The 15198-nt window shown below is 45.9% G+C and overlaps 2 protein-coding genes across 2 annotated transcripts in view; one reads left to right on the top strand and one right to left on the bottom strand.

Moving 5' to 3' along the window:
• Positions 1-7012, bottom strand: part of Vipas39 (VPS33B interacting protein, apical-basolateral polarity regulator, spe-39 homolog) — a 28218-nt gene extending 21206 nt beyond the window's left edge. Inside the window, exons 1-3 of the mRNA XM_052185328.1 lie at positions 6879-7012; positions 4767-4859; positions 1756-1858 (exon numbers count right to left, since the gene is read on the bottom strand). Coding sequence (XP_052041288.1) covers positions 1756-1858; positions 4767-4859 — 196 coding nt within the window. The 5' untranslated portion in view covers positions 6879-7012. The remainder of the gene's footprint in view (positions 1-1755; positions 1859-4766; positions 4860-6878) is intronic.
• Positions 7013-7423: 411 nt separating this feature from the next.
• On the top strand, positions 7424-14846 carry Ahsa1 (activator of HSP90 ATPase activity 1). Its single transcript, XM_052185329.1, has 9 exons — positions 7424-7650; positions 8928-9118; positions 10662-10744; positions 11071-11188; positions 12056-12144; positions 13300-13428; positions 13999-14100; positions 14320-14371; positions 14459-14846. Exons 1-9 carry the CDS (start codon positions 7571-7573, stop codon positions 14629-14631), a joined length of 1017 nt encoding a protein of 338 aa, XP_052041289.1. The 5' UTR covers positions 7424-7570; the 3' UTR covers positions 14632-14846.
• Positions 14847-15198: the final 352 nt, after the last annotated feature.

Here is a 15198-nt window from a genome sequence, read left to right as displayed (position 1 = left end):
TGGCTTTTTTTCCTCTTTCTACTTCACTCTTTTGTTTGTTTTTTGTTTCTGGAGGCCGGAAGCCTTGGCTGACCTGGAACTTGCTTTGTAGACCAGGCTGCCCTCAAACTCAAGAGATCCACCTGCTCCCAAGTGCTGAGATTAAAGGTATGCACCATCATGCCCAATTTCTTTTGGGCATCATCTGATTTTTAAAGTATGTTTAATTGAAAGTTTTTCCTAGAAGGTAGTATAGCATGATTTAAAAACAAAAATGAAAGCCAGGCAGTGGTGGCACATGCCTGTAATCCCAACACTTGGGAGGCAGAGGCAGGTGGATTTCTGAGTTTGAGGCCAGTCTGGTCTACAGAGTGAGTTCCAGGACAGCCAGGGCTACACAGAGAAACCCTGTCTCGAAAAAAAAAAAAAACCAACCAACCAACCAACAAAAGAAGGATATGGAGGGGGCTGAAGAGATGGCTCAGTGGTTAAAGGAACTGACTGTTCTTCCAAAGAACCTGGGTTCAATGCCCAACACCCACATGACAGCTCACAACTGTCTGTAACTTCAAGATCTGACACTCTGGCACACACACACACACACACACACACACACACATATCAGATGGAAAAGTGGAGAGGGAAGAGAATTAGACAGAGTCTACGAAGAAATTAAGTGGGATCATATAATTAAGAATTGATGGCTAAACCAGGTGTGGTGGCGCACACCTGTAATCCCAGCACTTGGGAGGCAGAGGCAGGTGGATTTCTGAGTTCGAGGCCAGCCTGGTCTACAGAGTGAATTCCAGGACAGCCAGGACTACACAGAGAAACCCTGTCTCAAAAAACGACAAAAAAAAAAAAAAAAAAAAAAAAAAAAGAATTGATGGCTAGAGGCCAGCCTGGTCTACAGAGTGAGTTCCAGGACAGCCAGGGCTACACAGAGAAACCCTGTCTCAGGAAAATAAATAAATAAATAAATAAATAAATAAACCAAAAGAAAGAAAGAAGGAAAGAAAGAAAGAAAGATTGAATGAATGAATTAGCTGGGCTGTGGTGGCGCATGCTTGTAATCCCAGCACTCTGGGAGGCAGAGGCAGGCGGATGAGTTTGAGGCCAGCCTGGTCTACCAAGTGAGTTCCAGGACAGCCAAGGCTATACAGAGAAACCCTGTCTCGAAAAAGCCAAGTTCCAAAAAAAAAAAAAAAAAAGAAAAAAAGAAAAGAAAAGAAAGAAAGAAAGAAAGAAAGAAAGAAAGAATGAAAGAATGAATGAATTGAGGGCTAAAGTAGTAGTTCTGCCAACATGTTATAAGGATTTAAGTTAACAACTCCCATAAGTATGACCACATATAGACTATCTGCACTACATACACACACACACACACACACACACCTGAGACTGTAACTCAGTGGTGGAGCATACTTTCAATTTTCAACATACACACACACACACACACACACACATACACACACACATCCCTCCCCTACAAAAACCTACTGAACAAGGCTCTCCAGGATAAAACCGAGGAACCTGTAATTTTAACAAGCACCGCATTAGTCTGAAATAGCCTTCCAAGCATTCACTCCAGAATAGCAGTTCCAGGAAGTCATATAAGCATTACTGTTGTGTGTCTCCACCCACGTGCCTCTGCCAGCTATCAACTTCCAGGCTGCATCATCTGAGAATAGCAGAACTGTTTCTGACCAGCACTGAGGAGAGAGATGTACCCTTTCATTACTGACAGGAGCCCTTCATAGGGTCTCTTCAGCTTACTTCCCACAGGTTCTCCAGTCCAGCTGACCCGCTCCAGGTCATCGTCATCGTCGTCATCGACGAAGTCTCGAAGACTGTTCACGGCCCGTTTGGATTCCTTTAACTGTAGAGGAATGAAGCAGAATAGTCTGGCAGTCCTCACTTCCCTCTCGCTCACTGGTAACCAAGAAGGCTGAATGGGTGGGTCTCAGTGATTGCCAGTGACTATCTGGAGTCCTAATCCAGCCTAGAAATCAAACTCTGCTGTTCACACCACTGCAGTCCAGTTCAAGGCTCAAAGCCTCTTGTGAACTCTATCATATTCTAACTATGACTATTTGCAAATCTGAGTGAATTTTAGTCACTTCTCTAAAAATAAAGTGAATAAACAGGTCAATTTTCAACACCAAGTTATCACAGTGCAGTGAATGTCCCTACAGTTCCAGCTGCTAGGGGCAAAAGCAGGAAAATCCAAGAGCCTAGGACCAATCAAATATTATACAAGGTTCCATCTCAAAAATGACAATGATATAAACTAGGTGTGTGGTTCATGCCTATAAATCCCAGCACTCATGAGATAGAGGCAGCTATAATAAAAGAAAAAAAATTTAGGGGAAAAACCCTGGGGATGGTGGACCCAGCAACACACCTTTAAGCACTCAAGAGACAGACCTCTGTGAGTTTTGACTACATGGGACTACATGGTGAGACCCTGTGAAAGAAAGATGGAGATAAAAATAGGGGAGAAAATGAAAAAAATAAACAAAACAGGAACCTACAAGATGGCTCAGCAGGTGTCTTAGTCAGTGTTTCTACAGCTGTGATGAAACACTGTGACCAGAAAACAAGTTGGGGAGTAAAGGGTTTATTCGATTTACACGTCCACATTGCTGTTCATCACCAAGGAAAGTCAGGACAGGAACGGGAGCAGGGCTGAGGCCTGAAGGCAGATGATGCAGAAGCCACGGGGGAGTGCTGCTTACTGGTTTGCTTCCCATGGCTTGCTCGGCCTGCTTTCTTATAGAACCCAGGGCCACCAATTCAAGGATGGCCCTACCCACCACGTGCTGGGCCCTCCCCCACTGACCACTAATCAAGATAATGAATTATAGATGGATCTCATGGAGGCATTTCTTCAATCTCAGTTGAGACAGAGTCATCAAACAGGAGTCCTGTTTGATGACTCTAACTTATGTCAAGTTGACGCATAAAACCAATCAGTACAGTAGGTAAAGACATTTGCCGCCAAGGATTTCAATCCTCACGACCCACGGGGTAGAAGAGAACTGACTTCTGCAAGCTGTTCTTTGGCCTTCACATACAAACAATGGCACATGTTCACCTCACACATAAAGAAAATAAAAATTCTTTAAAAATAAAAAAACGAGACAGAAGCAGGAATATCAGAAGTTCACGATCTTCATACACTATCAATTTTGAGGCTAGTCTTGGCCACATGAGACCCTGTCTCAACAACATCAAAAAAAGTAAACAGTACTAACAACAATGATAAATTATATCACATGAATAAAATATTTGTCATTTTTTTAAAGGTAAAAGTAGGGGTAAAGTTAGTTTTTATAATCTTTCTGGCTCTTTTTTTAAGGGTTTCTCTCAATGAAGGTTGCTACAGTTCTTATCTATTTCTAATTTTAATTTATTGGGCATGCATGTATGTATAACATGTATCATGCTTATGTACACATGTGCCCATTCCACTGCACACGAGGGGAGGCCACAGGTGGTGCTGGTTAGTTTTATGTCAATTTGACACAAGGTAAAGGTGCTTGGGAAATGGAAACCTTAATTGAGAAAATGTCCTCACCAGACTGGCCTGTGGGCAGTACTATCCTCTGCCTGGAGGTCCTGGGTGCTGTAAGAAAGCAGGATGGGCAAACCAGTAAGCAGAACTCCTCTGCTTTAGTTTCTGCCTCTAGGTCCTACTCTGACTTCCCTCAGTGATGGAATGTAACCAGAGAGTTGTAAGATGAAATAAACCATTTACTCCCCAAATCCGTGTTGGTCATCATATTTGTCTCAGCAACAGAAACCTAACTAAGCAAGACAACTTTATGGAGTCTGTTCAGGAGACTAAATTCAGGTCACCGGGATCATGGCAAGAACCTTTACTGTTGAGCCATTTCATAGGCCACTATATAGTTTGGATTTGGGATGTCCCCTAAAGGGCTATGTTCAAACTTCAGGCTTCAGGGCAGCCCTATAAGGAGGCTGTAGACCCTGAGAAGAGAGGCCAGTGGGAGCTCCTTGTCTTAGTCAGGGTTTCTATTCCTGCACAAACATCATGACCAAGAAGCAAGTTGGGGAGGAAAGGGTTTATTCAGCTTATAGTTCCACTTGCAGTTCATCACTAAAGGAAATCAGGACTGGAACTCAAGCAGGTTAGGAAGCAGGAGCTGATGCAGAGGCCATGGAGGGATGTTTCTTACTGGCTTGCGTCCCCTGGCTTACTCAGCCTGCTCTCTTATAGAACCCAAGAATACCAGCCCAGAGATGGTACCATCAGGGGCCCTCCCCCTTGATCACTAACTGAGAAAATGCCTCACAGTTGGATCTCATGGAGGCACTTCCCCAACTGAAACTCCTTTCTCTGTGATAACTCCAGCCTGTGTTAAGTTGACACACAAAACCAGCCAGTACACTCCTTGGGCCACTGGAAGGGTTTTCTTAATGGAGACTGTGGGGCCCTGCTATGTCCCACCTCTCTTTGCTTTCTGCCCATGCAGTAAGCTATTTTGTTCTACTCGGTGATTGTACCATGAAGTGCTGTCTATCCCAGGTCCAAACAACAAAGCCAACCAACCACCGTCTGGAACCTTAAAAAATGGAGCCAACGTAGGCTTTTCTCTGGATCAGTTGATTACCTTGGGTATTTCATATAATGATAAAAACCTGACTAATACACCTGCTTTTCTGAAGCTCTGACCTACCATTACGAGCCTACTGGAGATGAGAAGAACCTTAGAGACACATCCAAGAGTAAGGTATGACCCTTAGCACTTGTGGAGACCTACCTGTGAGAGCTCATCATCTTCATCATCAAAAGTGAAAGCCTTGAACTTGGAGCTGTTCCAGTATTCCTCCTCATCACCTTTTGTCCGGTTCATCTGGAGGGAAAGGAAGACAAGTACAGTCTCCCTGAAATAAGGGATGTAGAGACAAATCTGAAAAGCACTGGCCATACAAGTCAGATCCTTGGGTTTCCAGCTCATCAGATCATGTTAGATATTCCAGTTAACCACAACATTCATTCCTAGATCCTCTACTGCATTTAAGTACTCAGACTTTATAACAACTCTGAAAAGTGCATGTCATCATTGTCTCCCTCCTGAAGGACCTCATTAGAACTAGGGTACCCAAGCAAAGGGAATACTACAGGAGAGGCAAATGTTGTAAAGATTCATCATAATTTTGCTAAACACACAAAAGTCAGCCAGAGCTCACTCCAAACAGAATAAGTAAGTTTGCGCATTAACATATATTTATTGAGTGCCACCTCGGAGTCCTGCTTCTAAGCTCTGGGAACACTCCAGTTGACTACAGCCAACAAATGTCCCTCTTTTCCAGCATGCTCTTTAAGTGCCTGACACAAATGAAAGGAAAGCAATTAAAAGCAGAATTATCTTGCCTGTATCATCAATTCATGATTATTTTATTAATCACTTGGCTAATTATGAGGCCAATTTCTGAGATCATGACCAAGAAAATATATACTAGCTAAAAGATCCCAAATTATTCTCATGACTGCTCTAAAATTAGGTATTGTTCTGAAAAACAAAACAAACAACAAAAAACAAACAAGTTTTTCAAACTAAACTAAGAGTAAAAACTGTGGTTTAACTCCGTAAGTATCAAGACCTGACCACTTACAGGGCCTCAAAGTCAAAAGGTAAATGGCTCATTTCTAAGCCTTGGAGAAATGCAATCTTGCCTTACTGGCTTACAGTGAAGAATAAATAGTATTCAGAAAAACCTAACAAAGTGCTTGTCAGAAAATAAACACTTAAGGTTACATCCCTTTAGTATTTGATATAGCAGGCAGGCTGCCACATAAGAATTAGGAATAACCTTGATAATCTATGCAGTGTTTACTGCCTGACTAGCTTTTATGACTGAATCTTAATGCTACCTTAGACAAAACTAGAGAACTTTGTCTCCATTGAAATATTTTCCCAGCCTCCAACAAAGATTTTAAAAAGCAATCTTAAATAGTAAAAGAAATTCTAAGCCAGGCCACAGCTAATGAAGGTGTGTATAGAACATATACATGTCTCTAGTATGTGTGCAATTTCAGAAACAACTGTCATTTATTTGTCCGCAGAACAATCCTAAAAGGTAAGCCTGGGAAATTCCCACCGACCAGGGAAACAAAGCTCAAAAGTATTAAACATCAAAACAACTTCACTAAATCACTTCTACTCCAAACTACAATCCAGGTTTTCTGGCTCCTAGACTTTTTTCTTTTTTCACTTTTGGGAAAACTAGACAGCTCTTTACAATGGTAACTAGAAATGCCTAGAGAATATGTCTAACAAACTTAGTATTTCACCAAGAATTCGTAGAATCTCTTGCCAGATTACAGCAGTGGATACATTGTATTAATCTGTATTTCTAGTGACAAAAGAGACCATGATTCCGAGATTTGATCTTATCTTCACCTGTGCACTGACAGTCTGACATGGATAGGACGGATGCCGGAGAACAGGAACACGACGTAGGGAAAACAGGACCCGTCTTAAAAGACAAAACCAAAAGCTGTCCAAGACGTTCCTTGCTTCAGGGTACTACAGAAACCAGCTACTGGAAGTTAGGCTAGGTTTATAAGGCGATGCTTGAGAACAAAGACGAGAAGCCAGACTACAAGAGCAACGTCCAGGAAGCCACGCATCTAGGGCAAACACCTGAGCCCAGACATGTTCAGAACCAAATGTTGAATAAGATGCTTTGAATCTTACTGGAAGCCCCAACTCGACGCATACACTGGCTCCCAAGAGTGGTCCCGACAGAAGAATCAGGTCGGGAGACAGTGTAGGGATGCTTCGGAAAAGACAGGGAAAGAACAAGGGTGCGGAGAGGGTGGGTTCAACTAGACACGCGGCCTTGACGGGGACTTAGGACACCCTCACCTCTTCCACACCGAGCGCTCCTTCTCAGGACAGCGCCAGGCTCAGCCGCCGGACCAGCCTTTCTAAACCGGCTGTGAGGCATAGAGAAGGGCCGAAGGGGACAACCGGGAGAGAGTCTGAAGAAGGTGAAAGGAATACCCGCAAAGCATCCTGGAAGTTGTAGTTCTTTGACCTCTAGCATTCTTGCGTTCTTCCTATGGGCCGCGAGGCGTCTGGACTACCATTCCCAGAAAGACTAGCGCATAGTGCTAGGTCATTTCCTTTACTTTCAGCATGACCTTCCGCAGTTAAAGGAAGGATTGTTTCAAAGACTACAACTCCCATCAGGCTCAGCAGGGTCGTTTTAGGGCCCAAGGAAACAATGAGACGAATATTTTGTGTAGTTGCCGGCGAAGATTAGGAGTTTGAGGGCCTAGACTTAGAGTCCTTTTAAGATAAACTGAGAGAGTTCGAAGGAACTCCAGAAGTTACGGAACCTACGGTTAAGCGAGCTGGAACGGAAGTACCCGGTAAGAGCGAGGAGGAGCCGGAAGTTAAGGCTGGGAGGGGGTTGGGGTGGAGGGAAAAGCAAGCCAGGAGGTGCTGTGCTGCTTCTAGTAGTTTCCAGGCGCTGCTAGGCGGCTGGGACCGAGCGGTCCTCAGGCTGTGACTGCGGCTGCTTGGGAGCTGGTAGCGGTGCGATAAGTGAGCTGATGGCCAAGTGGGGTGAGGGAGACCCACGCTGGATCGTGGAGGAGCGGGCGGACGCCACCAACGTCAACAACTGGCACTGGTATGGGCCAGCAAGACAGGCCGCGGGAGCACTGTTAACAGGCTAGGGTTTGGAGGTGCCTGGGACCTTGGCGAGTACAGATCTGGGACCCAAGTAACCGTGGTCTGGGATTGGGTGTGGGTCCTTCCTGTAGCAGGGGGGTCCTCTCCATGCCTCGGCACCATCACAGTCGTAGGGGCGATGGGTTCGACACGGACCGCTGAGTCCCCAAGGAGTAATTTCAGAGCGAGAACAGAGCGCCCTAGTTGCTGCATCCAGCCTGAGCCCGGTGATACTTCCTACACGTGGCCGCAGGCGTCCTTGAGAGCCAGACCCCTGCCGATTGTGTTGGGAGACTCCTGGGGAAGTCTCGAGCTCCAGGCGCGGTAGTTGCTAGTTTGCGGGTTACAGTGAAAGCAAAAGCCATGGGGGATACTGCCTCAGTCCAGCGGCAGAAGCTTTGGAACGTGATCCGCAGGGCGATTGGAGCTTCGGGAATCTGAACGCAATGCAGTCTCTTACCCGGAACTGTTAAGTTCTGTTGTAACTCCAGGTTGCCGGGCAGTCCTGATTTTACAGCCTAACCGTTCTTTGAAGCTGCCACATCTCTATGAAATCTTCTGGAAGCAATGCTATTTGGAGTGCTACTGAACTTTACTGACTATATATATATTTTTTTTTCCTAAGTAGGCAGCCCTTCGTTCTTTTCATAGCTGTACTAAAAGGGCAAAGAATTGATTTTTACCGTCTTGGTTTTTTTGTTTTGTTTTGTTTTGTTTTTTTCTTCTCAACCTGTCTCCTTTTAACACTATACTTGACGTAATTTTTCTTGTGGACTTTGTGACACTGTTTAGAGGACATAGAATGTGTAGGGCAGAGTTTGAACACTGAACGGAACAGAACACTGTTAACGAGGCTAGCATTATTGTTGGTTTTTTTGTTTGTTTTTGTTTTAAACTGGGGCTCTTAAGCAAAAACGCTTGCTTGTCTTTTGCTCTCCTAACTTCAGCAGTCCGGTCACATCTTTATTCTCGGCCAAGTGGGGGCGCCATGTTAATGGTCAAGGATTATCCTGCTGAGACTGGAAAGTATAACTTGGTTTGCACAGCACCTCTGTTTATTGACAACTCTCCATCCCTTTGGCTTCCTTAAAGTAGCAGTTTGTGGACGTTCTGGGGTAGAATTTAGAGGGTTATGTTGTTGTTTCCTGCCTCCTTTAACCTTGCAGTCACTCGCTGCAGGGAAACGGTGCCTCCTCCCTTTGACTGCCAGCCCTTAGCACAGCTTTTGTCTTGCAGGACGGAGAGGGATGCTTCAAATTGGTCCACAGAGAAACTGAAAACCCTGTTCCTGGCCGTTCGAGTAGAAAATGAGGAGGGCAAGTGTGAGGTGACCGAAGTGAACAAGCTTGATGGAGAGGCGTCCATCAACAATCGGAAAGGCAAACTTATCTTCTTCTATGAGTGGACCATCAAACTGAACTGGACAGGTGAGGACTGCCAGCCACATGCGTTATGTGTTTGCTCTTATCAGTCCCATCAATTGTCTCACAAATGAAGGATTTAAGAAGTAGGGGTGGGGGAGTGTTTTCTTTTAACTTCAATCACTTTCTAATTCCAGTGTAAATCTTAGATCACTGTACTATTATAGCTAATTATAAATATAATTTGGGGCTGTTTTACCATCTTACAGTTTAATGCCCCTTCTATAATACCTTTGGGGGGAAAGTTTGGCCAAATGGAATATTTCCCAGATGAGTAGTAAAGATGAAAGTGGACAGATCTGTCTATAATTTTTGCTTTTTCAAAGTATAACTGAAGTATTGTGACTTGGAAGGAACTATATCTTGTCCAGTCTCCTTTTTTTTTTTTTTTAAATTTATATATCCTTGGCTATCCTGGAACTCACTCTGTAGACCAGGCTGACCTCGAACTCAGAAATCTGCCTGTCTGCCTCCCAGGTGCTGGGATTAAAGGCATGTGCCACCACTGCCCAGCGTCCAGTTTCCTTCTTATATGATGCACTAAGAAACTGAGGTATACAGATACAAAGTCAGTTTGTCATAGTTAACATGCACCCTAAAACTTAGTGCACTATGCAATAATCACTCAGTCAAAAACCGCAGGATTGATAGACAGGATAGAACTGAATTATAGCACCCATCAGATGTTAACACGTGTCTATAGTCCCCGCACTTGGGAAGCTGAGGTGGGAAAATGGCTGTGAACTCTCGGAGGAAAGGGAGAAAGGTCCTCCATCCAGAAGGGTTTTTAAAGTAAAGAAGCGGGGGAGGGGAGAGTAGAGCTCAGTTGCCAGCACCCATTTCTAACTCCAGCTTGAGAAGGATCTGGCCTCAGAGGGCACTTGCATATATGTGTGCCTCCAGCCTCCACACACGTAATTAAGTCAAATATAGAAACTAAGACTTGATACCAGAGTTTTATACATGTGCTGAGTATGAAATGCATTCATACTGTAGTCAGGATGGTGGGTTTTTTTCTCTGAAAGAAGCTTGCAGGGTTGTGTTTTGGGCGTCATGGGGTTGTAGCTTGAGGACCCTGTGAGAGCACAGAGGGGTGCTTCTGAGGCAGAAGATCAGCACATACCAAAGGCACAGATGTCAGGAGGAACTTTTGTTTAGTTTTGTCCTTCTTTCTTCACCTGGGGATAGTTTTCTGTATTCTCATCTTATTTCTCAATGTTGAACTCACACAGACGTAAGTGTGAAGTCGCCACAATTAAATTCTCCCTCAGAGGTGTTCTAACAGCCAATGCTAGTGGTTACCCGGACAGGCTCTGGGGCCCTGAGCCACTGCACGGTCTGTGTAGCTTCCAAGGCCATACTATATAGTAAGTCATACTATCTGTCTCTTCAGTAGTGGGGTGAGGAAAGACATTAGGGGTGCCATTGATTGCTTCCGGCTTGTGGCATTCTCTGAGAGTGGAGGGTCACAGGAACCTGAGTAGGACACTGCTCTGGCAGGGCCTTCCCTGAAAGGGAGGGAGCTAATGGAATCACATTGCTTTGACAGGTACCTCTAAGTCAGGAGTGCAATACAAAGGACACGTGGAAATCCCCAATTTGTCTGATGAAAATAGCGTGGATGAAGTGGAGGTTTGTGTTTCTTAAGTCCTCTGCTCTGTCTGTTGTCCCAGATGAGAAACGTGATTCATTCCCCACACAGTACAGGCTCAGGCTGAGGATTCAAAAGACCAGTCTACGGTTGGGTGTTTTTGTAGCTTTGTGGTGCTGTTGGAAACTTCCAGAGCACTGTATGCATGCAGCATCTCTGCTTTAGCTAAGTTCTAATGCCAGCCGTCTCTGCCCTGGCAGAGGAGTTGAGAAGGAACATGGTTGGGGTGTGCAGATGGCCAGGTAGCTGTACACTCATGATGACGCCCCTTAAATCATCTGTCTCTTATGTTTGATCTCTCAATCAGATTAGTGTGAGCCTTGCCAAAGATGAGCCTGACACAAATCTCGTGGCCTTAATGAAGGAAGACGGAGTGAAACTTCTAAGAGAAGCAGTGGGAATTTACATCAGCACCCTCAAGACAGGTACCCTTTTAGAACTCTGCCTGAGGAGGCTGTCTTCCACTGCCAGACCCTGCCTGAGGGCCCGACTGCCCTCCCCTAGCAGATGGCGAATGATCTGGGGGGCCGGTATTTGTTCAATCTTGCAGTTATTCTAAAACCTCTGAGTTGGAGAAAGATTTTGAGCAGTGTTGTCTAACAGTGTTGGCTGTTGACCTCTGAAATGTGGCCACCCAAAGCCAGATGTGCTGAGTGTGGAATACATGGTGGATTTTGAAGGCAGTACCCAAAGAAGCCAGTGTAAAACACCTCAGTAATCTTTTAAAGATTAACGGCCATTAAAATGATAGTTATGTTAGAGTAACTTTCGATTGTATTAGGTTAAGTATGCTGGTAAAACTTCACTTTCTACATTAACTTTTAACATGGCTACTGGAAATCTTAAATTGCATTTGAGTTGATCAGACAAGTTTTGATCTAGAGACTGAGGACAATCCCAGACTGTCATGGGTCCTCTTCTGGGAAGTGGAGATGGTTATAACTGAAGGGGTGAGCCCAGATGTCTTGGGGAGTCCATCTCTGCCACATCCTTCTGATCTTAGTGTTGAAGTTTGTATCCTGACCAGCCTTGAAGTTGATCATTTTTAATGTGAACCAGGACTCAGGGAAAAAAGAAAGAAAGCAACTGAAGAAGTTGTAATGTTTCCAGTTTCATCAGGGGTTTATATGGTTTAAAAAAGATAATGTTGCTGTGTTCCTAGATGTCAGGCATAAGCCAAAGGTAGAGATAAGAGAATGCAGGCTTTTCCTTAATGCTGGCTTTCGGCAGCTGTGAATGTCTTACGGGCTATGTGGGCTACTATGAAACTAATGGGGGCTTTGTCCTTCCAGAGTTTACTCAGGGCATGATCTTGCCCACGGTGAATGGAGAGTCAGTAGACACAGTGGGCCAGCCAGCACTAAAAACTGAGGTCTGCAAGGTAAGCAGTGACGGGGTGGGCCACCCGCAAGGCGTGGCAGATGGCTGCCTTCATGTGCAGCATCAGCCTTTCTGTGTCCTCAACTCAGAACCCAGAGTTTGGAGCCCGTTCATGTGTTTTTTAGTTTTCTGTCAGTATCTAATCTAGCATAGTTTTATTCTTGCATATTTGGTTTTACTTGTGTAAACGGCTATATGGTCACATAGTTCCGTTTTAAGTGCCCTTGAAAGCCAGATGAGGAGGTGTCAGATCTGGGACTGGCATTGCAGGCCGTCGTGAGCCCCCTTGTCTGGGAATCAACGCTAACTCCTTTGCAATAGCAGCAAGTGTTCTTAACCACTGAGCCACCTGCGTCATCTCCCCCACTCCGTAACCTGTCCTTTATTGGTTGGCAGTGGACCCCTAGAGCACAGAGAAGCCATCAGAGACATCCAAGTATGACTTCGGATTGGACTTAATGCCAGTCGCAACTCTCAGCTTCCTTTCTAGCTGGGGTATTGACAATCATACTTTGCTATTAAGGATGTCACGTGAATCGTTAACCTTACCCACCAGGAAGTGGGTTCTTCTCCTGTTTGTGGAGCAAACAGCTGTTTTCTCTAGCTAGCTCTTGGTGGTCTGGCTGGGTTCTCTGTGTAGAACCCGGGCATCCTTCTGTGAACAGCGGGAACACTCTGGAGAGCTGCCTCTAGTCTGCTTGCTTTTTCTCCTTTTCCCCAGATTTCTCCTTTTCTTTTTCTTGTTTCCTTTTCTGTCTTTGTCTTTCTGTCCTTTATTTCTTTCTTTCCTTGGTTGTACTGGGGGTGAATCTCGTGGCCTCCTGTGTGGGGCACCTCTCCCACTGCTGAGAGATACCCTCGGCTCAGCCGTGCAGTTATTCCAGGCTAGTTCTGTTTGAGAGGGACACTGAGCACTGGGCTGCAGAAGCCCTGCCCCGCCCTTCGGTGGCTCTTGCGGCAGCGAGTGCAGGAGTGTTGCTGGGACTAAGTTCCAAGAGGTTCAGGAAGGATAGTTTTGGAAGAATTCTCTCATGACTGAAACTTGAACAAATTCCCTTCAGCCCCATTGAATAATTGGCTTCAAAGGTTCATGAGTGAGCATGAGTGAGTTGTCTGTGCGGTTGTGTTGATTGACATTTTACCTGCCCCTTCACAGGCTAAGGCTGCTCCTTCAAAAAGCCAGGCCAAACCTGTTGGTGTCAAAATCCCCACTTGTAAGATCACCCTTAAAGAAACCTTCCTGACCTCCCCAGAGGAGCTCTATAGAGTGTTTACCACGCAGGAGGTGAGTGGCTTGCTGTGAGTCTCCTCAGGCAGGGCTGTGCTGATGGATGGAACTGCAAGGCCTCCTGACACTAGTGGGGGTGGGGTTTCACTAGTGTGTGCACGAGTGCATGAGTACACACACACACACACACACACACACACACACACTTTTGTATAACGAGAGTCACTGCATTCTTATGAGAGGTGTAGCTCAGTGATACAGCTTATGTACATGGCCCCAAGTTGAATCAGCAGCAGCGCCGGGAGGGAGGGAGGGAGGGAGGGAGGGAGGGAGGGAGGGAGGGAGGGAGGGAGGGAGGGAGGGAGGGAGGGAGGGAGGGAGGGAGGGAGGGAGGGAGGGAGGAAGGAAGGAAGGAAGGAAGGAAGGAAGGAAGTGTGAGTCTGAAGTAATGGCATCATGGTTCAAATGGTGCTGAGCTCCTAGCCTAGTCTGTAGAGGACCAGAACAGGGAGACTGAAGCCCCTCACTGGGCGCAGTGAGTGTCCAGGAAGAGTTGGGGTGTGCAGGCTGGTGTGTGTCCAGGCGCCCACTGAGAGCCGTCTACCGTCTGCCTTCTGTCCTGTGCAGCTGGTCCAGGCCTTTACCCATGCTCCCGCCGCCTTGGAAGCCGACAGAGGTGGAAAGTTCCACATGGTGGATGGTAACGTCACTGGGGAGTTTACTGACCTGGTGAGTAGCCCTCTCCCCAGGGTTGCCTCCATTGGTCAGCTTAGTGAGGTTTCTCGATGCCGTGGGTAAAACTTGATACCTCTGTGATACTTTTGAAACCGTGTTGGGATTTGAGTTTTCTGGCAAATTTCACAGAATCACAAATGCAAGGCAGGTGGTTCACCTGGCTGGGGTTGGGTGCACTGTGGAGCCTCAGCAGACTGAAGTAAAATTTTCCAGGTCCCTGAGAAACACATTGCCATGAAGTGGAGGTTTAAGTCCTGGCCAGAGGGTAAGTAAGGCCTGCTGCTATAACACGCCCCAGACACTGTCCTGGCTACAGCTGTCCAGAAACTGTATCTGACATTCCTTCCCACAGGGCACTTTGCTACCATCACCTTGACCTTCATTGACAAGAACGGAGAGACAGAGTTGTGCATGGAAGGCCGCGGCATCCCCGCTCCTGAGGAGGAGCGGACGCGGCAAGGCTGGCAGCGGTACTATTTTGAGGGCATCAAACAGACCTTTGGCTACGGCGCACGCTTGTTTTAGAGCCCGCAGAGGGGCTTCTGGCCGCGCTGAAACATTAGTCCAGCCCTCTTGATGGGCTTGCGACTCCCAGGATTGCACCATCCCAACTGCTAACTTGGGGCTGGGGCCTCCCTTTCACATATAATTGGGTTTGTGCATGTTTTCTGCTGGGTGGGATCTGAGGGTGATTTCTCTTTTACGTGTACATATGCTAAGTAAACAGAATTTTAAAGGCACGCATTTCTTAGAATCTGTGTTGACTGGCAGCCTGGTGTTCCTTGAAGGTTTTGAATTTAAACAGATACAAGGGGTTTGAAAACTTCACTCTGGCTAAGTGTAGGTAATTAGTCACACAGAGAGAGCTGAATACTGAAGAACACTCCTGTGATCCCATACTTAAAAGGTGGAGGCAGGAGCTTCTGAGTATGGGCCAGCCCTGGCTACGTTCAAGGCTAGCCTGGGCTATGAGACCTAACTCAAAAAAGTAGGGCTAGAGAAATGGCTCAGTGGTTAAGAATACTAGCTATTCTTGGAGAGAAGTTGTATTCAATTCCCAGCACCCACATGGCAGCTCACAAGCCCCTGTTT

Source organism: Apodemus sylvaticus, chromosome 6, assembly GCF_947179515.1.
Source record: "Apodemus sylvaticus chromosome 6, mApoSyl1.1, whole genome shotgun sequence".
Lineage (NCBI taxonomy): Eukaryota > Metazoa > Chordata > Mammalia > Rodentia > Muridae > Apodemus > Apodemus sylvaticus.
This window is presented reverse-complemented; position numbering and strand designations above follow the sequence as displayed.

What these genes read in the sequence shown, in the direction of transcription:
- Ahsa1 (XM_052185329.1), top strand. Translation starts at nt 7,571, where the DNA reads ATGGCCAAGTGGGGTGAGGGAGACCCACGCTGGATCGTGGAGGAGCGG. An exon ending in TAAAAACTGAGGTCTGCAAG is followed by an intron (nt 12,145 to 13,299) that starts GTAAGCAGTGAC and finishes GCCCCTTCACAG; the next exon opens with GCTAAGGCTGCTCCTTCAAA. An exon ending in GTTTAAGTCCTGGCCAGAGG is followed by an intron (nt 14,372 to 14,458) that starts GTAAGTAAGGCC and finishes TCCTTCCCACAG; the next exon opens with GGCACTTTGCTACCATCACC.